The 27756-nt window shown below is 40.5% G+C and overlaps 2 protein-coding genes across 3 annotated transcripts in view; both read right to left on the bottom strand.

Moving 5' to 3' along the window:
- LOC118571885 (zinc finger protein 431-like) overlaps window positions 1–27756 on the bottom strand; it is a 47591-nt gene that overhangs the window by 14309 nt on the left and 5526 nt on the right. The window lies entirely within an intron of this gene.
- On the bottom strand, window positions 22676–23320 carry LOC118571886 (X-linked lymphocyte-regulated protein 5C-like). Its single transcript, XM_036171222.1, has one exon. The coding sequence runs from the start codon at window positions 23318–23320 to the stop codon at window positions 22676–22678; it is 645 nt and encodes a 214-aa protein (XP_036027115.1).

Genomic DNA, 27756 nt, shown 5'->3' on the forward strand with positions numbered 1-27756 from the left:
TAAAGGAGGCTATCTCAAAAGAGAAAATGGCAAAGCACATGGAGCCTCTGACACCCCAGAATTTTTGGATCCTTATTATCAGTCTTTGTTCTGGAGTCCACTTGGATCTATGGCACCCTGGCCTTTCCTCCATGTCCACTGTCCACTTTTGGACACCCAGTCTGGAACCTGTGACGGTGCTGAAGCAGCAGCCAGCAGCAGTGGCGATGCCATGAAGAATCCCTGCTGTGCTCCACTGCTCTGTGGAGGAAATTTATCCTGTGTCCTGCCTGCAGGCCTTCCACTGAGGCTGAGGATTCTTTTTTTTTTTTTTTTTTTCAGATTTATTTGTTCATTATGTGTATACAAGAGGGCGCCAGATCTCATTACAGATGGTTGTGAGCCACCATGTGGTTGCTGGGAAATTGAACTCAGGACCTCTGGAAGAGCAGTCGGTGCTCTTAACCTCTGGCCATCTCTCCAGCCCATCACTGAGGATTCTTTAAAGCCACACTATCACTTGACTGACATGTTCAGTCTGGCTCACTGTATGATTTCTGGCTCAGTAACCTAGTTTCCCAAGGCTACTCATTTGTACCTGAACTTGGAAAATAGTAGGTGGAACACATGATTATGGAATGTATTCGATGTTGGGGGCACAGTGGTATTTGTATACGGAGAAGTAGTAACAGAACCAGGAAGTTAACCACCCAGGGGTGTCTTCTAAATGGAGAAGATACAAATCAAATAAGTTCATTTCATCCAGAAGGCTGAGAGTAAATTTTGTTAATGACCTGATGATTGTTTGCTATTTGTGAAGCAGACCTCACCAATATTCCCCCAAAATGATTATCCCAGAGTCTTCCCTCCTAGTCCACTAAGCATTTGTGGGAAGATGTCACATGTACTTTATGGCCTGCTGACCTCTAAACTCTCTTGGTCAGTTATCACACTAGATTCTAGACCTTTTAGGTATAGAAGCCACCCTCATGGTCACCTGTACTTTGTAAAGGAGTCTCTATGTAATCACACCTTAACCTTTATTGTGCACCTGGAAGTGGATTGATTGTTGCCTGGACACCTTTTCCCATATTGTACTGTGTTTTAAATATGCTGACATTGATCTGCATCTCCCCAAATTCCGATCCATGTTGATGAAGTCAATCTGAAGTGGGTATTCAGTCTCATCCTGCAGGGACCCCCAAAACTGGTGCCCTCTGTGGGGAACATGACCCTTGGAGAAGTTAAGAAGAGTTTACCATAACTAAAAATAAGGAGTCCTTTCACTGATAAGCGGTTGTAACCTTAAACTGAGAGTAAGACTAAAATAAGTATGGGCTCTTCTCCATTATCTGAGACAAAGCATTTTGTACAATATTTAAAATATTTATTCAGATCCAAGGAACAAAATATTCAGAGCTCCAAGTCTACAAACTTTAGAATGCATAGGAACTAAAGAAAGGAGAACCCTTGGCTTGGGAATTTAGCTCAGTGGTAGAGCGCTTGCCTAGCAAGCGCAAGGCCCTGGGTTCGATCCTCAGCTCAAAAAAAAAAAAAAAAAAAAAGGAGAACTCATGAAAAGAGGATAATAATGTGTCATGGACTGCACAGTACCACGGCTGCTTGACAGTTTTCTAGCATTTTGACATTGTGGATCACAATTCTCCAGCACCTTTTGGTTTTCATTTTTAATAATAATTCTCACTGTGTGTTATGGGAGTTCCTTTATGCTTTTTCCTTTGGGAAATTTTGGGTGAGAGTGAAGATGTATACAATGTGAGCATCTTTAAACAAAATAATTTTTGGAAAAAAGATCCCTGCCTCCTAGACCATGATAACTCTGCCTACTCCTACACAAGTTACCATCAAGCAGCTAGAAAAGTTAGATGAGTAACATATGCTTGATGAATAAGATTTGACAAATAACATTTTCTGATAAATAAGGTATATTTGATAATCAAGATTTATAAATAGCTAAGGTCTGTTGATTCACAGTAATATTTATCTAGCTTTTTCTTTGCTAACTTTAAGAACTGGCTTTTTGGATAAACTAAGCAATATTCTATAATAGAGGGTCTGGGTCCATCGTCACCCCCGACTCCCCCCCCCCCCGCAAAAAAGTCCTTTTCCCAAGATCAGACATTTAAACAAAAGCCAACATTTCCACAAGGGCTGAGAGAAAGTTCCTGCTTACTAAATAGGGAGCCATTCTCCTTATCTCTGGCAAGAAGAACTAGTGGCCCTTCCATTAACATATGACTGTGGTGTCTATTAACTTGTCATGGTCCATCTAGCTCCCTCAATTCTGCTCACAAACCCCAACCCAGCACACAAGCCCCCTTCCTCCCATTCCCATGTACTCCTGTGTGCAATTGTAGGGTATGAAAGTGTAGCCTTCTTTAATAAAGCAGCAGCTGTTCAGATTCACCCTCAGATCCTGTCACCAACTCCACACCTCCACTTTTGGACTGAACCTTGTCAGAGCTGGACTCTGGCAATAAAGTCCCTGTCAAATGGTTTTTAAAAAGTAGAGAGAGAATTTTCTTCTGGATACATCTTGGCCATGAAAGCCAAATGGATTCCAGAGCCTATAGGCTTCCAGGCCAGCCATGGACTTTTGAGACTTGTCCTCTCTCAGGATCTGACTGGAATTCAGATCTCTTCTCCTGATCTTTTAGTTAATGCTTAAATGAATGCTTAATTTTCATGGTAAATAAACTAATGAAGCAAACTTCATAATTTTGAACTGTATCATTCATTGGGTGTACTCGAATAAAAAAAAGAAATAAAAAGACAAGTAAAGGACATGAGTGCTCCTAAGTATGGTGGAGGAGAAGGTTTCTTGTAGATGTGTGGGAGAGCATAGTCAGAGGCAGGGATATCTGGGAGAGTGCAAAGTGGACAAGACCAGACTGTGCTGGGTCATGTGGGAAGAGTGAGAGGGGAAGAGAAGAGATGAGAACCAGGTGGAACAGTCAGGAGGCCAAAGGAGCAAAAGAGGCAGGTGACCAAAACGTCTAAACCACATATGGAAGAGCCTCTGGGGAAGGACAGGCCCGGCCCTTGGCAGAAGAGTTCAGAGTAGAAGGTGGGGTATGTCAGCCATACCTTGTAACAGGTAGGGACTGAGGGATTCTGGGAGAAAATGGTGGCTAAGTCCAGACTTGGTATGCTAAATATGCTCCTTAGCCATTTGCCCCAGACTTGAAACTTAACATCCCGTCTTTTTGTTGATAATGAATAAGGGGTGAAGTAATAGTCTTAGTAAGGGTTTCTATTTCTTTAAAGAGACACCATGACCATAGCACCTCCCATAAAGGAAAACGTTTAATTGAGGTGGTTGCCTGCACTTCAGAGATTCAGTCCACTATCATCATGGTGAGGAGCATGGCAGCATGGTGCTGGCTGCATCTTGATCAGAAGGCAATTGGGAATGGTCTCAGACACTGGGCTGTATCTTGAGTATATATGAGACCTCCAGCCTGCTTCCACAATTACACACTTCTTCCAACAAGACCATACCTACTTCAACAAAGCAATACCTCCTAATAGTGCCACTCCCTTGGGGGCCATTTTCTTTCCAACAACCACAGTTATCATTTATGAGTACCTCCTCCTGGCATTGGGTTATTGTAGGTGAGGACCTAAAGCTGGTATGTTGGCTGAATCTGTGAGGAGCAGGCTGTTTCACACACTGTCCAGATACTGTAGTACCATCTGTGGCTACAGTTATTTAGGCAGCAGTTAGAGCAGTCTGTTGCTTGGAAATCTGCTGGAAGAGATATATATTAGGGACGGAACATAAAGTTGAGGAGTTTAGTGGGAAATTTTTTTCTTAGGTGTTCATTTGAAACTTTTATTCCCATGATACTGGTTGTTCTGGGAAGGGAGTCCCAAGACCAATAAAGGGGAAGATCCTAACCGCAGGAATAGTCAGGTGGGGAAACAGGCTGTGGGTAACAGGATTTTCTATATGGAGTCCCTTTAACCTGTGAGAGGTGGATCAAAGTCTATGGCCTGAAGCTTACAAAATAATTTATAACTTTATAAAAAGAGGTAAAAGTTTTAGATATGTTAGCATTACCACTGTTTGTAATCTACAAACACATTGTAGAAATACACATTATAGGAAGAGCAGTAGACTCATGCCTTTGTGTCACAGTAGAAGCTTGAGAACCCCAAAATGATTCTGGGTTAAAAGCATGAACAGTTGTTAAGGTGAGCTCAGAGAGGACAGAAACATTCTGTGGAGCAGAAAGTCAATAGCTCCCTAGATCTTGACTTTAAATATGAAAAAAGCAGGGCCTCTTCCCTTTCTTTATTCAGAAGACTGCATGAATATAGATTATTTGGATAGTTTAAGCATAATAAGAAGCACTTTCAAATCTCATGCTCAGCTAATTAAATGTACTGATTAATTCGAAGTATAATACAGAGATATATGGCACCTTCTGGCAGAAGGACAAAAATAAAGTGAAAGTGACAGATTAGTTTTAAAATCTTTTTAATTCTTGACAATGGAAAGGCTAGACCTGTGACAGGCATAACCAGGCATGAGGCGTGGTCGTCCCTCATTGACTGGGCATGATCAGGAGCTCTGACAGCACCTGTTGCTCGGCCCTCAGGAAGACTCCAGGTTGGTTCATAAGGAAGTACATTAGGTACATGCCTTAGCAACTGGTTTGAACCAATTTCTTCAGACCCTATGGGCCTGTCCTACTGCATATCCATCCTTTTATTTTATTATGTGGGCACTCAGTGGGAGTCAGAGTTCTTTGCTCCAGCCTTGTTGACCCCACCTCAGAGGGGCACAGCAACTGGACTGAGCTTAGGTTATCTTGCCAAACAAGCTCTTACCCATCATTGACTATCAGGCCTCAAAGAGCATCCATCCCTGGGGAATCACCCTGGTGTGTGTGTGGGGGGGGGATCAGGCAGTAGCCTTTTGAATTTCAGAAAACCAGGCATGGATAACCTCTTGTGGAGGGCTATGAATTTGATGTCTAAGAGCCATTAACACCTTAGTGGCTGTCCATTGTTGTCAGATGTACTGTAGGAAACACTTAATAAGGAGAAAGATTAAAAGCACCACTCCACCAATCAATACATAAGTGAGAATCCAGGAGTTATCAAACAGCCTTTTTCTATTATGCCAAACCTTTAAAAAAAATAAAATAAAGAGCCAAAGGCCACAACCTCTGCCTTTGTTTGGTTTAATTGTAAAATATTATGTGTTAGCTGTAATGAATAATATAGAAACAGCTGACAGTGGGCTTTCAACATATTTAGATGGCTCCCAGTGTGCTAAAATAATGTGCATCATCCCAAAAGACATCACACAAAATGAGACAAACTTCAGTTTTTAGAGGGGCAATGAGAGCAAGAAAGGGGAGTATATACATTACCCATCCTAGGTGATTTTCTCCTTGGTGGAAGCAGGCTGATCTATGGCCAAGTGTACATCTCTTGCTGGGACCCATATTGGTGTAGTGGCACTCTGAGGAAAAACACAAGCATACCCTCTCCCACAGGTCAGCATGGGGGCTGGTGGCTGCCATTGGAGGGAGATAGGATCTCTCCATCTCACCAGGGGCAGAGGCATGATCCTTGGTAGAGATGCCCAGTGCTTGTAGACTGGGCTGATCCCCTTGTCATCAAAAGTGAGAAAGTTCATATGGAAAAGAACCTCTGTTAAAGCCAGATGAACATCTCCTAGCCTATGGTGAGATAGTCCTTGCTAATAGCTCCTTAAGAGCTCTGTTGGTCCTCTCCACAATGGTTTGTCCCTGTGGATTGTAGGGGATGACAGTTGTATGGGAAATGTTCCAGGACCCCAGAAAGTCATTAAACTATTGAGAGGCATAGGTAGGTTCATTGTCAGTCTTAAGTGCCAAAGTAACCCCATAACTACCATGGCTGACTTAAGGGCCTTGATAGCATTGACAGCCTCTTCCCCAAGAAGGGTGAGGTCATAAACAAAGGAGGAACAAGTATCTATTATCACATGAACATATTTACGATTGCCAAAGGGGGCATGATATATGACATCCATCTGCCAGATGTTGTTAGGCAACAAGCCCCGGAAATTAACCCCTGCATGTTGAAGGAGTCCTAAGGGGGCAAGAAGGGTACAAGTTGCACATGCCCAGGACAAATGTTACATAGGGAAACTGGTAATTCTGGAAGAAGTCAGTGCAAATTCTGTGGAGACAGATAGAACTGCTGATGAAGAGCCCTGGCTTGCTCTAGGAGATCCTTAGTGGCTGTTAATATGATGGTATTTGTAACCTCATTTCCTTGAGCCAATATTCTGGGTAATTTGGAGTGAAATCTAATATGTGACAGGTACCAATGCTTAGTCTTCTGATTTAGGACATTTTGTATGAGCAGTATGGTGCTGGCAATGGGGGACAATGAGTCTTTGAGTCAAGGAAAGGCCAGCTCACAAATGCCTTTACAGCATACTGGCTGTCAGAAAAAAATATATATTAACAGGCTCAGTCTGGCACCCCACTAGAACCTTTAGGGGGGCCAATAGCTCACCCAATTGAACAGAACCAGGGTTATGGATAACATATGTAACACCTGTGGAGCCAGGGCACTGGATAAGAACACCATATCTTAGAATCTGAAAAGGCCAGGGTGACATGAGGGATGGGAATGGAGCAGGGGACTGCATGGGGCTGCATCTTTATTGGAAGTGTGGGTAGTACTGCTAAGATCTTGTTTCTTAGCAAATGATTGCCAGTAGTTCCTGTGAATCCTACAACCATTTCTTAGAATGAGATAAAATCTGCTCTGAGAGACTGGGTATTCTTTAAAGAAAAGAGAAAGACAAGCTTCTCTGTCTCTCCTTTGTATGTTCTGCATGCCAGCATCTGTGCCTTAAGGCCAAGTTGGAAGGACTGGTAAAACTTAGAGGTGACCTTGTGCAGGTCACAATGTGCTTCATGTATCCATAGAAGGGGCCCAGATTACTATAATACTCCCCCAAATCCCCTGTGTGTCCAGAGGACCATTGCCAGTAAGGGTCTTTGGGGATCATGGCATTGCAGGCTGGAGATGGCTAGAATGGCCAAAACCATGCTGGGCACCAGATGTTGCTGGGTCCTACGGGCTCCCTCAGGGCAGGGGGCGAGAAAGCATGGTGTCAATGGCACAGACACTAGGAGTCATATAAAAGGTAAACAGCAGACTTGTTTATCCTCCTCCCACCACCCATCGATTGTGTCTCAATCTGGTGACATTATATAGGCATCCATCATTGATTTGGCATGGTCAGTGCCGCTGACAGTGCCTGTTGCTAGGCCCTTAGGCAGACTTCAGGTAGGCTCATAAGGAAGAATGTTACGTACACACCTTGGCAACTGGTTTGAGTCAATTTCCTTTACCCTATGAGCCTGTCCTACCTCAGCACACTATATAATTTCTGGCTCAGGGATGTAGTTTCCTAGGGGTACTCATTTGTACCTGAACTTGGAAAATAGAAGGTGGAGTCACATATTTATGCTGATTATGTAATATCTAGATATTGGGGTCATGCAGGTCCTTTTACTCCCAGAGAAACAGTAACAGAACGAGGCAGTTAATCATTCAGGAGTGTCTGCACAATGGAGGAGATACTTATCAAATAACTGCATTCCCTGAGAGTGGATTTTGTTAATGACTTGGTGAACTTTTTGCTATCTGTGGAGAAGACCTCACCCATCTTTTGCTATAGAAGCAGACCTCACCAATCTTCCCCAAAATGATTATCCCAGAGTCTTCCTTCCCTAGTCCATTAAGCATTTGACAGAAGATGTAGCATGTACTTGGTGGTCTGTTGACCTCTATGCTCTTTGTCAGTTAGAACACTAGATTCTAGGCCTTTTAGGTATAGAAGGCACCCTCATGGTCACACGTACTTTGAAAAGGAGTCTCTACGTAATCACATCTTAACCTTTATTTTGCACCTGGAATTGGACTGAGAGTTGCCTGGAAAACTTTTCCCAAATTGTTCGGTGTTTCAAATATGTTGGCAATGATCCACTTGCTAGTAGTCTCCCCGAAGTCAATCTTCACTGGGTTTTCACTCTCATCTTGCTGAGACCACCACAACTGGTGCCCAATGTGGCACACATGACCCTTGGAGATGGTAAGAACAGATTCCTTTAAATAGAAATTAAGGGTCCTCTCACTGATAAGGGATTGTGACCCTAAAGTAAAAGTGGGAATAAATGTGGGCTCTTTTCAGTTACTTGAGACAAAGCATTTTGTACAATTATTAAAATGTTTGTTAAGATCCAGAGTAACAAAATAGTCAGAGCTACAGGTCTACAAACTTTAGAATGCACAGGAACTAAAGCAAAGAGAGCACATGAAAAGGGAGATAACAAAGTGTCATGGACTTCATGGGGACCACTGCTGCTTAACAGAGTTCCAGCATTTCAACATTGTGGATCACAATTCTCTAGCATGTTTTCATTTTCATTTTTAATGATTCTCACTGTATGTCATGGGAGTTCGATTATGCCTTTTCCTTTGGGAAATTTGTGTGGGCTTCAGCTGAGGATGAAGGTATATACAATGGAAGCCTCTTTAAACAAACTAATTCTTTGGAAAAATTCCCTGCCACTGTGAAACCATATAGAATGATAACTCTGCCTACTCCTACAAAATTTAACTCCAAGCTGCAAGAAAAGTTAAATGAGTAACATATGCTTGATAAATAAGGTTTATTTGACAAATAAGATGTTTGATAATCAAGATTTATAAATTCCTAAGGTTTACTCATGTTCACATTAATATTTGTCTAGCTTTGTCTTTGCTAACACTAAGCTTCAACTATTTTGATAAATTAAACTATATTCTATAATGGAAGGTCTGGACCCCTGAGAAAGTTTTTTTCCTCAAGGGCAGTCATTTAAACAAAAGCCCCCATTTCCACAAGGGTTTAGAGAAAGTTCCTGCTTGCTAAAAAGGGAGCCATTCTCCTTATCTCTGAGAAGAGAAACATGGGACCCCTCCATTAGCCTAAGTCTGTGGTGTCTATCAACTTGTCAGTGCTAACTCCCTCAACCCCTGCTCACAAGGCTCACCCCAGGTCAGAAGCACCTTCCTCCAATTCTCATTTACTCCTTTGTGCAATTGTAGAGTATAAAATGTGTAGCCTTCTGCTATAAAGCAAGAGCCATCACCTCAGATTCACCCTCAGATCCTGTCAGTCTCCTTTCCTCAACAACTTTACGCCTCTTGTTTTGGACCTGAACCCTGCTGGAACTAGACTCTGAAAAATAAAGTCCTGTTAAGTAGGTTTTTGTTGTTGTTGTTGTTGTTTTGGTTTTGTTGTTGTTGTTGTTATTGTTGTTTTTAATAGAGGGAGAATTTCTGCTGTACACATCATGGCGGGGCAGGACTTTTGACTTCTAGTCCAGCCATGTATGTTTGGGACTCACACCCATATAGGATCTGCCTGGAACTCAGAGCTCTCAGGCTATGAGCTGCCTGTCACCCACTTCTGCCCCCAAGGCTCCCCTGCTGCAGCATGAGCTAGCTCAGATGGTCCAGAACTTAGAATTTTCTTGTTGTATGTTCATTTGATTTTTTGTTTAAATGTTTTTGTTTGTTTTCTTTTCATTGTTGTTGTTGCTCCTTTCACACACACTGGGAATAACTCAGTATTAAAGATCCCTCGGTGAGAAATGATTTTCCTTTTCCCTTAATAGCAGGAATAACTCAATATTAATGGTCCCTTCATGGGAGAAAAAAATGAAAGCAAGCCCAACTTCTAGTACAAAACAATCACAACCACGACTTAAAATACAAAGCCAATGCTGTTTAAATTTCCAGAGTCATTAGTCATTCATTATATGGAGAATGTTCCCTTCTCCTGATTCTTTAGTTAATGCTTAAATGAATGCTTAATGTTCATAGTAAATAAACTAACACAGCAAAGTTTGTAATTTTGAACTGTATTATTGGGTATGCTTGAATTTAAAAAATAAAAAGGACAGGAAAGGTCATGACTGCTCCTAGGTATGGTGGAGGAGCAAGTTTATCCTAAGTATGTGGGAGAGCATAGTCAGAGGCAGGGATATCTGAGTGTCCCCAGTGGACATTAACAGACTGACCTGGGTCATGTGAGGAGAGTGGAGGAAAGGAAAGAGGGGAACCACATGGAGCAGCCAGGAGGCCAAAGGTCCAAAAGGGTTGTGTGACTAAATGTATGAATTATATAGGGAAGACCCTCTTGGGGAAGTGCAGCCTAGTCCCTGGGCTGGAGAGTTCAAGGAAGAGGGCAGAGTATCCCAGCCATACGCTATAACAGGTAGGGACTGAAAAATGATGGGAGAACATGGTGACTGGGGCAGCTTTGATATGCTAACTAGACACCTTAGCCACTTGACCCAGGCTTGAATCTTAACATCCCAATCTTTTGTAGATAATAAATGAATGATAAGGGGTGATATAACTGTTTTACTTAGGGCTTCTATTTCTGTGAAGAGACACCATGACCTCATCACCTGACATAAAGGAAAACATTTAATTGACATGGTTGCTTAGAGTTTCAGAAGTTCAGTCCATTATCATCATGGTAGAAAGCATAACACTGTTCAGGCACACATGGTGCTGTCTAAATCTTGATCATAAGGAACAGGAAATGGTCTCAGACACTGGACTGTATCTTGAGCATATAAGACCTCAAGGCTGCCTCCACAGTGATGAATTTCCTCTAACAAGACCACACCTATTCCAACAAAGCTGTAACTCTTAATGGTTCCACTCTTTGGGGGCCATTTTCTTTCAAACTACCACAGTAATCATCTATGACTAGCTTCTCCTGGCATTGGGGCATTGTAGCTGGTGACACAAAAAGCTGGGATATTGGCCAAATCTGAGAAGAGCAGGCTGTACAAATCTAACTCTGTGGGGTGCCCTTTTCAGCAAGTTATATCTGTCCTAGGGCAAAATGGTTTTGGGCAACAGAAAAAGTATTATCTTTACATTAAAAATAAATTCTTTTTGAAATTTTGAAACTAAATATACCTTAGGATATTTAGTGGGTAAATATACCTACATTCCCCTTTATCTTTATACATAAACTAAAGGTTTAAGTGTATTTACTTTTAGATCACAAAGGACATTCTATTGCCAGATTTTTCTTGGGTCGCCAACTCACAAAAAACCAACATAGAGACTTATTATTAATTATGAAAGCTCAGCCTATAGCTTAGGCTTGTTTGTAACTAACTCTTATAACTTATATTAACTTACTTTTATTCATCTACGTGTTGTTGCCACATGACTCTTGGCTTTTACCTCTCCTCTTGAATATTTTTGTCCCTCCTTGTCTGGCTGGTAACCCTGCCCTTCTTCTTCCTCAAAACCTCTCTATCCCAGTAAGTCCTGACTAACTTCTTCCTGCCCAGCTAAGGGCCATTCAGCTCTTTATTAAACCAATCTCAGTGATGCGTCTTCACACAGTGTAAAGGAATATTCTGCAACAGCGTTCACTTTGAATTTCTGCCTGCCTTTTGCAAGCAGCTTTTAAATTTAAATCACTGTAATTCTTATGAGCCTGCCGCTGCCTCCTAAGTTTTGAGATTAAAGGCATATGCCTCCCTAGTGCTGGGATTAAATGTGTGAACCACTACTTCACTATGGATTCCTTATAATAGTTATTCTCATAGGATTGTCCTGGTTTAATTTGGCTCTACATTTTCCTTATTTTTTACTGTAATCTATCATTTTTGCTGATTTATTCTGAATTTGTTCCCTGGCAAATTTTCATATTCTAGTCTTAATTAAACATGATGCCAATTTGCCCACTATTTCATTATTTTCAGATGTTTTGTCTGTCTTGCCCATATGAGATACAAAATTTTATGTCTTTGCTGAGTTTTGCTGAGTGTTGCCATTTCCCTTTATGCCTCACATAACCTGATATTTTTGTCATTTATCTGCAAGTTAGTGGTTTTCTATTTTGATTACAATAAAGCTATACCACTGCACATGAACCATGAATTGGAGAAGATACTCCTTTTGCCTTCCTCAGCTGTTTGTCTTCCAGCCAATTGTGGTTCACTGATTTTGTGGTGCCTTCCTCAGTATTGGCCATTTCATCCCAAGTCTAGAGGCTGACAGTTTCCATTAGTTTGGGATCCACCAGCAGCTGATGAGCCATCAGTAAACCATGCCTTAGCCAAATAATGTAACCATTCTGTTGGTCCCTACTGTTCAATATTTGCCTCTCTTGGTGAAGGGGTGAGTGCTTTAAGCAACTGAGCTATTTCCTCAGTGAGGATGGCACAGAGCTCCTTGATATCATAACCCGGCCACTAAGGAATTCTGATATGTACCAGTTCCACTATAATGCCTTTCCTTCCATGCTAAGGACTCTGCTTTTGAAGAGATCCAATCCATCATTGTAAGGGGTGCCCAGATCACCAAAGGATAGATGACATTCACTATCAGGTTCTCCATGTCTCATAAAATGTCCAGATTTGTTTGTTAAAGAGAGGATATTTATTCTCCTTATATGGAAATCATTTGCAATAGAATCCAAAAAGTAAATGTAGGTGGACTCCTTTCTGCTTTATGAAGAATCCCTCATTACCAATTCACCAATAAATATGATATCCATCATTAGGGTATCATCTGGTTCAATAATGGTCAGTATATACGCACAAAGAAGAGCTTAATGACAGCTTCAAAAGTTGCTTTGTTCCCATCCCCATTGGAAATTAGCTGCCTTTCTACTAATTCTTTAGAAGTTTATTACAATAACCTATGAATCCTGTATCTGATTTCTCTACTGTGCAAACACAACAATTGTATCTGAGTTTTGTCCCTGGGTGGTGGGATTAAAGGCGTGAACCACCACCACATTTAGAATTTAGAAAATTAGTAAGTTATAGAGATCTGTCTGTCTCTGCAGGGATGAGAAGCATGGGCAATCACTGTTCTGCTCAAATATCTTAGATCCAAATCACTCCAACTCTAAGGGATTTAGAAAACAAGTTTGAACTGTAGTAGCCATTTGAATTTACTTCAAAAAACTTAAATCTCTTAACTGTGATTTAACAGCAAACAATAAAAATATCCTTTTTATTTAAGAAGAAAACTCAAAAGCTGATGTCCAAAATGGCATGAGCCATGTGACAATCTATACTCTAACATTATAACATGGAATTGAGACATGTGATACAAGAAAATCCATATTTCATTTTATGCCAGTAAGGCAAGCATGACTTTGGTAAATTATCATTCAAAAATATTATTTTTTTATTTTATCTTTCCTGATCAAATGAAAGGCATTTGTTAGTCTTTATAAGTTAGTTTGAATGACCAACCTGTCTGATGAACTATCACCTTTCCTTATTAAGCAGGTCCCTCCTGTTCAAATACAACCTTTACCAATTTCGATGGTATCCACTACTTTTCTTCTGTGTAAACAAAGGCAAAATCTCTTCCTCAACGGAACACATATCCCAGTTCTATTCTGAGGATAAAATATACAAACTGATTTAATTCAGCAGGGTTTTTTTTTTTTTTGTACTATACAATGAATGTCTCTCTGCACCTATCATCTGTTTTCAGTAGCATTTAAAAATCTGAACTTAATAAAGTAGTAATAAATCAGTAGCACTTAAAAAAATTGAACTTAATAAAGCAACTAACAATGGGAGTTTTGATGCAGACAGGGAATGATTGGGTCAAATTTGAAATTGGGGCCTCCAGAAGGCCCACTCAGGGTATTTTGCAATGGCAAAGGTTTACCTTGTCTGTCCCTTGATAATCTGCATTAAGCATACCAATGTCAAATTTTGCCACAACTTCTGCATATTCCAGAAGGCTGGGACCTTCTTTTTGGATTATCTCTAGAAAAAAAACAGGAGATTATTTTTGCAGAGGCTTTACCCCTGAACCACAACATTCTGTGCATTCTTTAAATATTTCACTGTACTCTTGTTTATTGCCATAACTGAGTTTTGGGCCCAAAGGTCAAACTATCTACTGAGCCCATCTGCCACATTCCTGCCATCACCCCATGTTCTACACTGGTTGTTTCCCTTTCACAGTGAGCTCACGCTCCCTGGTGGAGACCTGTGATGTAGGTGACATGTCAGAAGTTGTAACATGTGAAGTGTTGCAGAGTAATGGGAATCACAGGGAGAGTGTAGGGAGTCATGGTGTGATGGGGTCAGCTGGGCACCATTGGTAAGGTCCCAGGCTAGACTCCCAGTGCATGATGAGTCCTGGTCAGCACCCTATAGGTTATAGAAGGTGGTCCAAGAGGCTTTAGCTTACAGAGGTGAATGATGGAGACTGAAAAGCTAAGCTATGTACTCAACAGCCCTGGGCCTGCATCAGCTGCATCTATAGCAAGACACAACCACACACCTCTGCACCTAAATCAAAACCCCACCTTCAGTGGTCATAGATGGCTGAAGTAGGGACATGTCCCTGAGGCACCTGACCCAGGCTGGATCCAGCAAGCTATCCCTCTCTGTACAGCAACTGCTGTCTGTCTCTATGTCCCATGCTCCATAGAGCTTGTAGTACCTCCGTTCTCTGCAGCAAGACTGTCATTTGGCCTCTCAGCACCTCTTCCTCAGATCTAGCCTCGACAGCCTGCTGTACCTTCAAAACCTCCTTTAGCAGAAAGGCATCTTTGGCAAATTCTGAAATCTGGAGTAGGCAAGGGCTTCATGACCAACCACTCTGTGCCAGGGAGAAACTAGGAACCTTTTCACTGGGCCACTTAGAATATAGTCCCAGACTCAGGACAGGAGCTGACCTGACTCAGAACTAGTGTTTGAATACACCAGGTGCTGAAACTGTTCCTCAGAGATTTAAATATTTAGGAAGGAAAAAAAATCCAAAGATAGAATTATTTTATGAGGCTTGAAGGTATTCCAGATCATATATTGATGTTCATCAAATCTTGGCATCCAGGTTGGACTCTTCAGGAGGGAAATATTCAGCTTCTTGATATTTGAACTTGATCTCAGGCAAAACAAACTGCAAAAGGGGTCAAGTGTATATGGCCAGAATCACAAATAGGAAAATTAAAGCAGTGTGTGAATAAAATCACCATGAACTTATGGGGATGTGATTTGTTGCATCAATGAAAGACACAGATTATGCTTTAATGACTCAAGGTCCTGTCTACTTACAGCACACAGAAACCAGACACTGTCTGGTCTTCAGGTCAGCAAATATTTTGTCTATTTGGTCATTCACAGAAAAGCCACCATGACTCCCCTGCTCTTAGCGTCTCTGTTGGCACATCTTGGGGAACTCTAGAGTCTGGAGTTGCCTTGCCATGCCCAATAACCCATAAAGTCAACTTGGATTATAATTATCAATTTATGGAATGCCCAACTTTTACCTGTGACCTCCCCATATGCACATTCACACAAAGAGTACACACAAATACAACACCTGGGGGCCAGTGAGATGATTCTGATGGTAAAGACACTTGCTGTTTTTCTACCTAATATCCATTCCTGGGATCCACATGATTGAGAATATATTTACATAATTCTGTGCACTCTAGACAGTCTATGACATGGGTCATTAAATATCAAATGCAGTCACCAAATTATTTTAAAATGAAACATCAAAAGAGAATGACACCTTCCATTCCTGTGTCCACAGAATAGAATACAGCACAGCAGGAGAAATGCCCAGTAATATATAGAGAAAGGCATGCAAACAGAGTAACACTATTTAGTATACATCAGCAGAATTTTATCAAAATTATTAACTTCAAGAAAGGATGGACAATAAGGGTGTGGTGGTGCACAACTCTAATCCCAACCCTCGGGAGGCGGAGACAGGTGAAACCCTGTGATTTCCAAGCCCGCCTGGTCTAGGTAGAGATTGCCAGGACAGCCAAAGGTACATAGTGAGACCCTGTCTCTAACAAACAAAACAAAACAAAAATAGAAAGCACTCAGGCCTCACTCAAAATTTCTCCCTGGAGTTAAACATTCACGTCAGTTCTATATTTGTCTATCAGAAGCTGGAGTGACCCCTATTGAACTGTAAGGCTAATAATTCCCAGGAAGCAAAACATTTTTATTAAGTTTCTGTCTGACAGATCAATGAGTACTCAAGAAAATTAGTAAAGTGAATGCTGATCCTAAAACAGTAAAACAAACACCAAAAGAGAGGGAGTACATACAGATGGATCAACAGATAAGATCACCTGTTGCTTTTGAAGAAGTTCTAGATCAATTCTCAGCTCACTGGAGGTTAGCAACTATCCCTATCATCAAGTCAAGAAAATCCAACTCTTTCTGACTTCAGTAAATACCAGGCAGATAAGTTGTATACATCCATATATATAGGCAAAAGATTCAGACATTTAATATATTTAAAAAAATGTAAAAAACATACATAAAGGTAGGGACAATGTTACACACTTGAAACTCAGTGATTCAGAAGATCACTATTAATTTCATAAATGTATGCATTCTTGATGTGAAAAATGACACTCTCTATCAAAGTTCAAAAGTCATGATGTGGGTAGAGTCCAGCAAAAGAGCAAATGCTTGACATGTACAAAGACCTAATTTGATCAGTCAAAATTTAAAACATAAATGTATTGGGCAATAAAAAGAAATTAGCAAGGAAAATCAATTGCTTCTGTTTTACCTTACATTATTTAGAAATGGAGTCTGTAATAGTGATAATGGTGTGGCTACATGAGAAGGCTACATGAGAGCTGCTCAGTGTCAACCACACAAAGAAGTGTGGTGAGGGTATAAACACTCAAAGCCAGAGACTATATTCTTCCAGAAAGGCTCCTCCTCCCCAGGGTTACATAAGTCACCAATGAAGACCACACACCAAATACAAATGCTCAAATACAGCATGTTTTATTCAAGCCACATTTTGACACAGGTCATGATAGGCTCACAGTAAATCCATCATGCAAAATATATTTAGTCTAATTTCGAAGATTCCCATATTATGTAACAGTACCTAAACTGTTTGACTGTCTAAAGGTTCTTCTGACACTCAATGCGATCTCTTGAGTGTGACATCTTGTAGTATCAGACACAAATTATATCTATCCAATACACAATTGTCCAGAATATACATTTCCCTTTCAAAGGACTATGGAAATATTAGATGAAGACAATTTGAAATCCTCTAGGGCAAACACCATGTCCTGTAGCTTTCTGTCGGACACCTAGGGCTTCAGTTTCAAAGGTATTACATAGCTCTTTCTCACTGCAATTTCTCACACATCTCTTTCTTTAGCTACTTCTACTTCCTACATGCAGCTTCAACGCTTCAGTATCTCAACGTATTATTACCTCATAATAGAACCAAGGCTTTTTATCTCATGGTTTCATGCAAGGAAGTCTCACAAACCCTCACTTGGACCCACAACCTCTAGACCCAATACTAAGACTGCAGGTTATTATTATCATTGAAAAAGAATATCCTACAGCCCCAGCTGAACGTAACTGCCATTTGTAATCTAGATAGCATTGTACTAGATCTTTTAAAAAAAAATTAACTACATCATGATGCCTTTCATTTCCCAGTGTTAGTATTATAGGCACAATCCACTACTCTGAGCTTTTGGGTTGCAGTTTTTAAAGTGGTTAGAGCAGAACTTCCTCATTCAATGACAGAAAGGAAATAAGGGATACATGAGAATTGACCATTCCTGGCAAAGGGAAGACCAGGTGCTGGACACAGAAGTTTTTCTGTGTCCTGCCCAGTTCCACAGCTACTCCATCCCAAGTAAACACATGGAGGCTTATACTAATTACAAACTGTATGGCCTATGGCTCAAGCTCATTATTAACTAGCTTGTATAACTTAATTCAGTCCATTTCTATTAATCTACATGGCGTTACCTGTACTCTCACATCTTGCTTTTCCTGGCGGCTGCCTGCGGTGAATGCCATTCTGATGGTATTAATGGATTTTACGGAACCTCTCAACATAGTTACTGACTCTCATATGAGTCTGCCAGGCCCTCTAGCACAGGTAATGATCAACTATTGATAGGAAATGTTCTGGAGGCCTCAGAATTTCATTTTAAAAAAACCATCATGTCAGTAGTATAAGGCTTTGAAAAAGGGTCATTTCGTAACCTGGTAACAAGCCAAGTAAATTATAAGGAAATGTCCTTTCTTTATACAATCAAACTCCACTACCTGCAAGAAGTAACCCAAAGGGTACTCAATGGAATGAAATCTGGCAGATGGATGTGTTTCATTATGTAGAATATGGAAAATTTACATATGTCCACATCATTGGTATGTATTCAGGATTCCAATAGGCAACTGCTCTGAGTTCTGAAAAGGCTGATTCTGTAATCATGCATTTCCTAGAAGTTATGTACAAATTAAGACTGACAATACTCCTGCATGTCTCTGGTAAAATGAAACTTTTTTTGCTTATTAGAATATAAAGTATATTACAGGTATACCACACAATCCTACAGGCCAAGCAGTCAGAGAAAGATCAAATCAAACTCTAAAGGATATGCCTCAGGGGCGAAAATTTTTTCATGTCAGAGACTGAGAACTCTTGCAGTCATTTATGTCATCCCTTCTTCTCCAGACAGAAGATACCAAAAAGTTGCAATCAAAGATCTGTTCATCTTATCGATAAAGTCACTAATAAGCCAAAATGTCTGTCAATGTCAACCGCAGCATGTCAGACCAGATATATGATACAGACCTTTTAGAAGAGGAGGTCATCATCAGCTGGTCGGAAAAGGCCTCTAAGAAACATGTCTCAAAAGAACTTGCCAAAGAGATTTGTGTCAAAGCAGAACCATTCATTAAATGGTTGAAGGAAGCAGAGGAAGAATCTTCTGGTGGTGAAGAAGAAGATGAAGATGAAAATATTGAGGTGGTATATTCAAAGACTGCCAGTGAACCAAAAGTTGAAACTGTGAAGTCTGACAACAAGGATGACGACATTGATATTGATGCCATTTAAAAGGATGGATGCAACTTAGCTTAACAGTGTAATGCTGCAAAATTTTCTTCATTATCAGCCAGAAGTGCAACATGTATGTATAAAAGCTCAAATGACTTAACATCATGCTACACTTGATACTAAAAAGCTATTACTGTGAGTGGTCTATGCCAACAAGACATCTAGGAAGTCCATACTTATCAGTGAGCAGTTGTAGTTTGCTTATTTATAGCATGTTTCTTTTGGAAAAACCAGTGGTGGACACATTTGGATCACACTTATACAGTTACTAAAAAATAAAGATTTGATTGTGGTCATTCTTCAGACTTTGGGCTCTGAATGGCTTATACTGAAGTAATTGGCTACTTATAGGATGTTACACCATTAGGTCCTTGAGCCTGGTTGATTGCAGGTGCTGAAACTTACAGAATGCAAACCATTGTAATGACCTTACTCAGCCATTAAGAAATGGGATATTTTAAAAGTTGTATTTCCAGTCCTCATCTGTTCAGACTGGCAACTGATAATTCTTGTCATTCTAAGGGAGACAAATGAATAAATAACAGTGTGACATCTTCATGAGAAGTAAAAACAACCTGTGTGTCCTATGGTTTTAAGAGCAAATTTTGAAATTTGGAGTTGTGGTTTTTCAGTTTGTGTACACTCACCCCAAATTGTAGTCTTTGGAGTCATGTGCTTTGCACATTTATGATCCAGGGAAATAATTAACAAATAAGTATTTGGTGTGTATTTAGTGGTTGCTTTGTAATGAGAGAAAAAGCTTTGAGGTGTGATTAAATCATAAACTCTGATTCTATTTGGGAGAACAGGAAAAGGTGTACTTAATTCCTAGCTAAAACAGCATAATTGTTCAGCTTTTACCCTTAAATTATAATTTCAAGATGTTTAGACATACTGTATCTTGTGTTCGATGTGTCCCCCCCCCAATATTATGGTTTATTTTTCAATGCCTTTTAATTTGGATATAATACCTTGTACTTTAGATTTTGGATACTATCTTGCCAAAATAAGTGTTATTGTGTTTCAAGAGTGATCCCCTTCCCCCCAATTGTCTTATTTAAAGAGAAAGTTAAAATCATAAAATAAATAAATAAATAAATAAATAAATAAATAAATAAATAGAAAGGGGTAACAAAACCCCCAGAAATAGATTACATAATGCTTTATTAACTTTGAATTTTCTCAGTGCTAATGAATAAGGAACAACAGCTATAGAGAGATAATGGATAATAGAAAAAAACTACAGAATTACATCAGCCTGTATACTTTAAAGATATGCTGAGCTAAGAATGGAAATCAGGATATGTGATACATTGGGGATGAAATTTTGCTTTTGTTTCTACAGAAGAAAAGCTATGGATATTAACAAAATTGATAAAGGTTCAGTTTGAACAAGAGAGACCTCTTAATTAGAAGAGGTGATAGGTCATCAACCAGCATGACCATCCAATTTCAAACTAACCTATACCACTAACAAATGCTTTTTTATTTGATTAGATATAACTTGCCAAAAGGGAACCTCCCCAAAGTTGGGGTTGGGAAGGGTTTTGGTTTTGTCTTTTAGGAGAATGAAGGCTAAGGAATCTGAAGAACACTGGACAAATGAGACATCTGAAGAAAAAAAGATTAATCATCCAGAAAAAAAAAAAATGTCCCATGAAAAAGATTTTCTGCAGTGAACTATGACCATGCCTAATAACAGCAACCCTTGAAATCTCCAAAAGGATGATGGAGCCCCACAACAATACATGGACTATGATAATACCATTAAGATGATACACACCATCCAAAGATTGGTTTTGGACTACAAACTGCTAAGGACAATTTCAAGATGGCTAGCTGAGATGATCCAGCTTCATAAACTACTCAAGCCAGGACTTGAGACAAGCCCTGCACTTTTCCATTATGCAGAGACTGGACACCAAATGATACAGCTATCTCTCCCAGAACTTAACAATTAACCCAAAATTTTCTGTTCAGGATCCCCTAAAGATGCCTTCACCTGTGGAGGCCCACAAAGGTTTCCTAGTGAGATCTGAGCTTGCTTTACTCAGCAGAGCTGCATTAGAGGATTGCTTAACCATGTGCGTGGTTACTAGATGATTGGAAGGGTCTACACTGGACTGAGCTTGGGGGGGGGGTCTTTGTTCCACCCCTTGGCACTCCTATAAATAACCCTTTTGAAGAGACAGAAGGGGCTGGTGGATAGTGATCAAGGCCCTCCCGAGCTATCCTGTGTCTATCTGTCTCTATCCCCTCTATATTTCTATCTAAATATTTCTCATTTCTCTCTCCTCAAGAGTACCCTGGGGTACAAGTGGGAGCAGGTCTTCCACATTCACCCCAGACAGCAGGAAGTACATTTAAGAACATGACAACCACATTCCCAAGAGGTGGGGGTGGGCGGTTTTGGTTGTTCAATGAGTTTTGGATATTTGTCATTGTTTAGGGTATTTGATTACAAGTTCTTATTGGTAATAGTCAGGAAAAAAGCTAAACAAAGGAGATTAGATTCAGGATTCCTGCTTGAAAAAAAGAAAAAAAAAGGGGGGATATAGAAATAAGATAAGAGGTAGATAGTTAGTTAAATCTACTCTGAAAAAGAAAAAGAGAGAAAGAAATGATAGGATAAAAGGGTGGATTATTAAATATACTATGAAAAGAAAAACAAAAGAATATGGATATGATAAGATAAAAAGGTAGATTATTGAATCTACTTTTAAAAAGCAACTACTAGTTTTAAATATTTTATATTAGATTGGATTTTTGTATATTATATATAAATTGTATATATTGATACAAAGTTGAGATTATTTTTTGTTGGAACACACTGTACATATATTTCTACTCTTTTTTTTTTTTAAAGGTTTTCAAGACTTTATAAAATAGCACAGGGGAAAAATTATAACGCTTTAATTTTCAGAGTTAGATGCCTATGTGTACATTCCCACATCCAAGCTGAGTAATTAATATGAATAATAGAAGCACTATAAAAATTGCACCTGGAAACACCCATCTAAAATTCTGAAGCTGCAAATGCTTATGCAGATATTCACTGATAAAATGTTTGTGACCAAAGATAAGGGGAGGTGTCTTCCAACCAGTGTTGAATACAGCCTAGAAACGAGTCTTTGGGAAATGCCACAGCCCCACTGCAAGCTCAACACGTTAAGATCTGACTCTGCTGTGGGAATGCTGTCAACAGTTTAGCACATCTGGGCAGGAAAACATGAGTTGTGCTCAGTAAGTCTGAGTGAACATGTTGGGTTGGTTTTCCTGTAAAGGCCCATTTGCAATGGAATTGGCTCTGTGCCCTCCTGGATAAATGAAAGCATGCACAGAAAAATGGATCCCACCGTTATTTATTTCTTCCTGAAATAAGAAAGGTAACATTCACTTTAGGGAAGTGACAGGGAACCAAAGAAGCCAGTTGTAAAATCAAATGACATTTTCTTGCAAAATGTAACTGCCAGTGCTGGGGAGAAAGTCTCTCCCTTGCTGTCAGGGGCTGGAGGACCCACTCTTAACTGTTGCTACCCACAGAACTATTGGGGGTTCACTTAATGGTTAACAGGTCTCAGTCATATTTCTAACAAGCAAAGAAAGTAAAGAGAGAGGAGCTGCACTGACTGCTACTAAGGGCCTCTTAGCACGGCTAATGCTCCCTGTGCGTCCTCTACGTGAGCTTCACATGGTTTCTTCAGAGTGGTCAAGGACCAGGGATTGAAGGTACGTTTCAACAACAGACACATCTTGCTCTTGAGTTTCCATGATAACTCTGTCCTGTGCCTTGGAGATTTCTTTCTTCACCACCAATAAAAGCTTTGCGATATCCACTCAAGTCCTTGGCTTTCTTCAAAAATGTGCCACATAAATCTTTAGCGTTTTCAATCCTCGTTTCATGATCCTCTATGGCTTTCTGTAAAATCTTCACCTGCTGCTGAGCTATAAGAGTAAGGTGTTCTTCTTGCTCCCTTGCTCTCCCCACCTCATCCAGCCACTTGTGATACAGAGACTCAAACATCTGGGAGTGCATGGAGTGAAGCTCCTGCCTTGACTTCTGTTGGGTTTTGAAAATACTCTGGAGGTTTTCATTCAGGCCACTGAAAGAGGCATATATATCCTTTTCAAACTGCTTCCTCTTTGCCAGAAGGTTCCGAGTAACGTCACCTTTGAAATCCGGTATCCTCTTCTGAACAGGCTCCCTGGCCTCTTGCACGTCTGGTCCTGAGGAACAGCTGCCCATCTCACTGGTATCAACTGCTGGATTGTTTGTGGGGGTGATTGCATCTGGGTTCTGGAAGTCATCTGATGGGAGATTCTGATCAACCCTTGGGCGCTTGGCACGCCTCTCCATGTCTTTCTGTTTCTTGGTTGACATGGCTGGGGCCTTGCTGGGCTGGGCAGGACTCCTAGAGGAGAGGGCCTCATCACTGTGATCAGAAGAAACCCTGCTTCCCCTCCAGGGTGGTCAGAGCTGCTTACTCTTCACTTGGAGAAAATAGTCAGCCTCCGTGGGAAAGCATGGGCACGTGTCTATTTCTACTCTTGTTCAAGGTATTGTACCTATACATCTCATTTAATAATGTAATGTAATTTTCTAGTCCTTGAAAGTTATTACCAGCTATTTAGGATAATAAAGAAATGCAGGTTAGTAGTTAGTTACCTATTACAATAGAACTTTTAGTCATGTTAGGTATGTTTTCAAGGTCAAACAGATATTTTAGATAGTCTTTAAATACTTCAGAGATCAGCAGAATATGGCATTTAAGATGTTTTAATAGCATAGATCCTTTTTTTATGACAATGAGACATGTCTGCTCCTGGCAGAAGCAATCTACTTCAGAGAAGATGATGGGCATTGAAGAAACTCCATATGGAATTTACTTTCTTTGTGGCAAAAGTTAGCCACTGGGCAAAAGTGCCCTTACATCAACTGCTGACAGTATGCTGTCCAAATGGACAAGCAGGAAACAAAAGAAAGGAGTACAGAACTTTTCCAAGACAAGGTAGGAAGGCCCTTTAGAAAATCTTGCTTCACAGATGTGTCTGTCAGATATGCTAGGCCTGTAGTTCAAAGATGGATGCCCCAATGTTGCAGAGGAACCTTAGGTGACTATCCAGGAAGCCAGCTGTTTCTGTCATTTCTCACATGTTTTGGAAGCAGTTTGTTTGTACTTCCTGTTCACTTAGGTAATATTATTTCCCCCTCGAGTTTCTTAGGGAGTTAAAGTCTAGGTAGTTATAGTTTTCCTTGTTAACAAATTCAAAAAAGAAACTCACTAAAGAAGTGTAAAATGTGTAAGTTTGAAAGACATCAAAAGATAGTTTTTGGTTGGTAATACAAGTTAGGATAGAAAGTGAATTAGGTACACTTTGGACTCACCAAAATAGGATAAATAATGGAGTGGTTTCTTTTTTCTTTTTTTTTTAATTAAGAAATTTTCTATTCATTTTACATACCAACCACAGATCCCCCTCACCTCCCTCCTCCCACCCTTCAGCCTTTCCCCCTCAATTCATGCCCCCATTCTCACCTCCTCCAAGGCAAGGTCTCCCATGGGGAGTGAGCAGAGCCTGGTACATTCAGTTGAGGCAGGTCCAAGCCCCTCCTCCCTGCACCAAAGCTGTGCACGGTGCGCTATCATAGGTACTGGGCTCTAAAAAACCAGCTCATTCACCAGGAACAGATCCTGATCCCACTGCCTGGGGGCCCCCTAAACAGTTCAAGCTAAACAACTGTCTTGCCTATCCAGAGGGCCTAATCCAGCACCATGGGGGCTCCACAGCTATTCGTCCACAGTTCATGCATTTCCACTAGTTTGGTTGGCCATCTCTGTACATTTTCCCATCATGATCTCAATGTCCCTTGCTCATAGAATCCCTCCTCTCTTTCATCAATTGGACTCCTGGAGCTCAGCCTAGTGCCCAGCCACGGATCTCTGCATCTGCTTCCATCAGTTACTGGATGAGGGCTCTATGATGACAGTTAGGGTATTTACTAATCTGATTATTGAAATAGGCCAGTTCAGGCACCCTCTTGACTATTGCTAGTAGTCTAAGGTGGGGTCACCCTTGTGGGTTCCTGGGAACTTTCCTAGCACTGTGTTTCTCCCTATTCCCATGTTTTCATTCATCGTCATATCTCTTTCCTTGTTCTCCCACTCTGTCCCTGTTCCAGTTCAAACCTTCCATTCCCTTATGTTCTCATCCCCCATTCCTTGCCCTCCATTACACCACCTCATCCCCATTTTGCTCATGTAGATCTCATCTATTTCTCTTTCACTGGGAAACGTATGCATCCTTCTTGTTAGCTAGCTTCTCTGGAGTTGTGGGTTGTAGTCTGGTTATCCTTTGCTTTACATCTAGTATCCACTTATGAGTGAGTACATACCATGTTTGTCCTTCTGAGTCTGGGTTACCTCACTTAGGATAATATTTTCTAGTTTCATCCATTTGCCTACAAATTTTGTGATATCAATAATGGAGTATTTTCTCCGAATTTGTCAAATGTTAATGGATTCGACATTGTTAATGTAATTCTTGACTGTATTTATTGTATATACTTATTGTACTTATTATATATAGTTTTTCTTATACTGTACTTATACCTTTTACTTCAGGGAAAATGTGGTGATACTTGTAATCTAAGAAATAAAGCTTGCCTGAAGATCAGGGGACAGAGCTAGCCACAGAGTTAAACATAGATGTCAGGCAGTGGTAACACACACCTTTAATCCTAGAACTCGGGAGGCAAAGCTGCATCTGGATCTCTGTGAGTTCAAGACCACATTGAGCTACATGAGATTGATCCAGTCTAGGAAAGAAACAGAGCCAGGCAGTGGTGGCACACACGTTTAACCCCAGTATTTGGGAAGCACACACATCATTAATTCTAGCACTAGGAAGGTTGAGACAGGAAGTAAAATGGCTGGGTGGAAAAAAAGGCATATAAGGCGTGAGGAGACAGGAACTAGAGACCTTTCAACTTAGTCAGAGGATTCAGTCACAGGATTAGTGAAGTTGGCGAGGTGAGAAGTGGCTGTGGCTTGTTCCTTCGTCTCTCTGATCTTTCAGCATTTACCCCAATATCTGGCTCTGGGTTTTTATTATAAGACCATTTTGGATTTGTGCAACAAGGTGCAAAGGCCCTGAGGTGATAATGTGCTTGACAACCCACAGCATTAAAGCATGCCTAAAACAGTATCAACAGAAAACTAGGGGAAAAAATGGACTTGGGAGGAGCTGACTTTACAGGGAACATTACTGTCAGGCCTTCAGTTTTGAGAATAAATAATGTGTATAGTACCATGACCTAATTTGTTCTTCAGATCTCTGGCGCTTCACAGACAGCCCAGTGGGTAAAGATCACTGGTAGCTCTTTTAGAGGATCCAGGTTTTGATTCTTTGCAACCTAGTGGAGACTTGATGATCAGTAACTCCAGTTCCAAAGGATTCAAAGCCCTCTTCTGGCATTCTCAAACTGCAGACATGCAGATAATACATGGTCATAAATGCAGGAAAAACTCCCATACACATATCATCAAACAATAATTTTTAAGAAAAGAAAGTACTGACTGCTGCGTTAAAGCATTCATGTTTGGAAAACCAGAGAAATTGGGGATGATTAGGGGATACAAGGGGGTGGGCAAGCAGAGATATTGAGGTCTTCAGGTGACCTAGGATTTTATTACTGTGAAGAGAGATTCCATGACCATGACAACTTTATTTTCTTTTAAATTTTCTTTTTTTTTTCTTTTTCTTTTCTTTTCTTTTTTTGTTTTGTTTTTGTTTTTGTTTTTCAAGGCAGGGTAGTATAGTTTTGGAGCCTGTCCTGGAACTCACTATTTAGACCAGGCTGGCTTCAAACTCACAGAGATCCACCTGCCTCTGCCTCCTAAATGCTGGGATTAAAGGTGTGTGACATCACCGCCTCATAGAAATTTTTAAATTCTTAAAAACCAGCCATTTATATCTGCTTAGGTAAAGTAACAGTAGTATGCTGGTGCATTTACAAGTGGGTTTGTCCAGGTATACTGTAACTTAGTGTCTATATTTAATATTGTCCATGGCAACTCTTATAAAGGAAAACATTTTCTATTTATAGGTTAGGTTAAACTTCAGATGTTTAGTCCTTTATGGTCATGGGGAAAAGTATGGCAGCATGCAGGAAGACATGGTGCTAGAGAAGGATCTGAAAGTAGTACATCTTGATTAACTGTCAGCAGAAGAAGATGAAGATACACTAGGCCTAGCTTGAACATATGAGACCTCAATGCCTGCTTCCACAGTGACACACTTCCCTTCAACAAGGCCACACCTCCTAATAGTGCCACTCTCTATGGACAAAGCATTCAAACACACGGGTCTATGGGGGCCATTCCTATTTAAACCACCACACCTGAGCACCCTTTGATCAATTACTGCCAAATGCCTCAGAGAGGACTGACCCCTCCACCCCCAAAAGGACACAAATTAGAAAGTCGCTTGTTCTGTCACCTCTGGAGGTTAAATCTTGTGGAGGTGCTTTCTCTTTGAACATATAAAAGAGGTCAGATATGGCTTCTAATAGACTGTTGAGGAACATTTGACATGTTACTGGACCCGTTTGCTCAGGTGTATGACAGCGTGATGGCCATCCTAGTTGTTTTTCTTGTGCCTCTGTCACTCTCTGTATCTGGGTCTCTGTAAGTCTTCCTATGTGTTTCTATCACTTTTGTTTCCCTGCATTGACTAGTGGTTTTCTCTGCTGTGAAACCCTGCTCCATCCAGCTGGAAAGCTGTGTTCCCTCCCGTTGGGGACCTGAATCCTTTTGG

The sequence above is a fragment of the Onychomys torridus genome, chromosome 21 (genome assembly GCF_903995425.1).
Source record: "Onychomys torridus chromosome 21, mOncTor1.1, whole genome shotgun sequence".
Taxonomy (NCBI): Eukaryota; Metazoa; Chordata; class Mammalia; order Rodentia; family Cricetidae; genus Onychomys; species Onychomys torridus.

Coding starts and splice junctions, on each gene's coding strand:
- LOC118571886 (XM_036171222.1), bottom strand. CDS start 23,320: ATGTCAACCAAGAAACAGAAAGACATGGAGAGGCGTGCCAAGCGCCCA.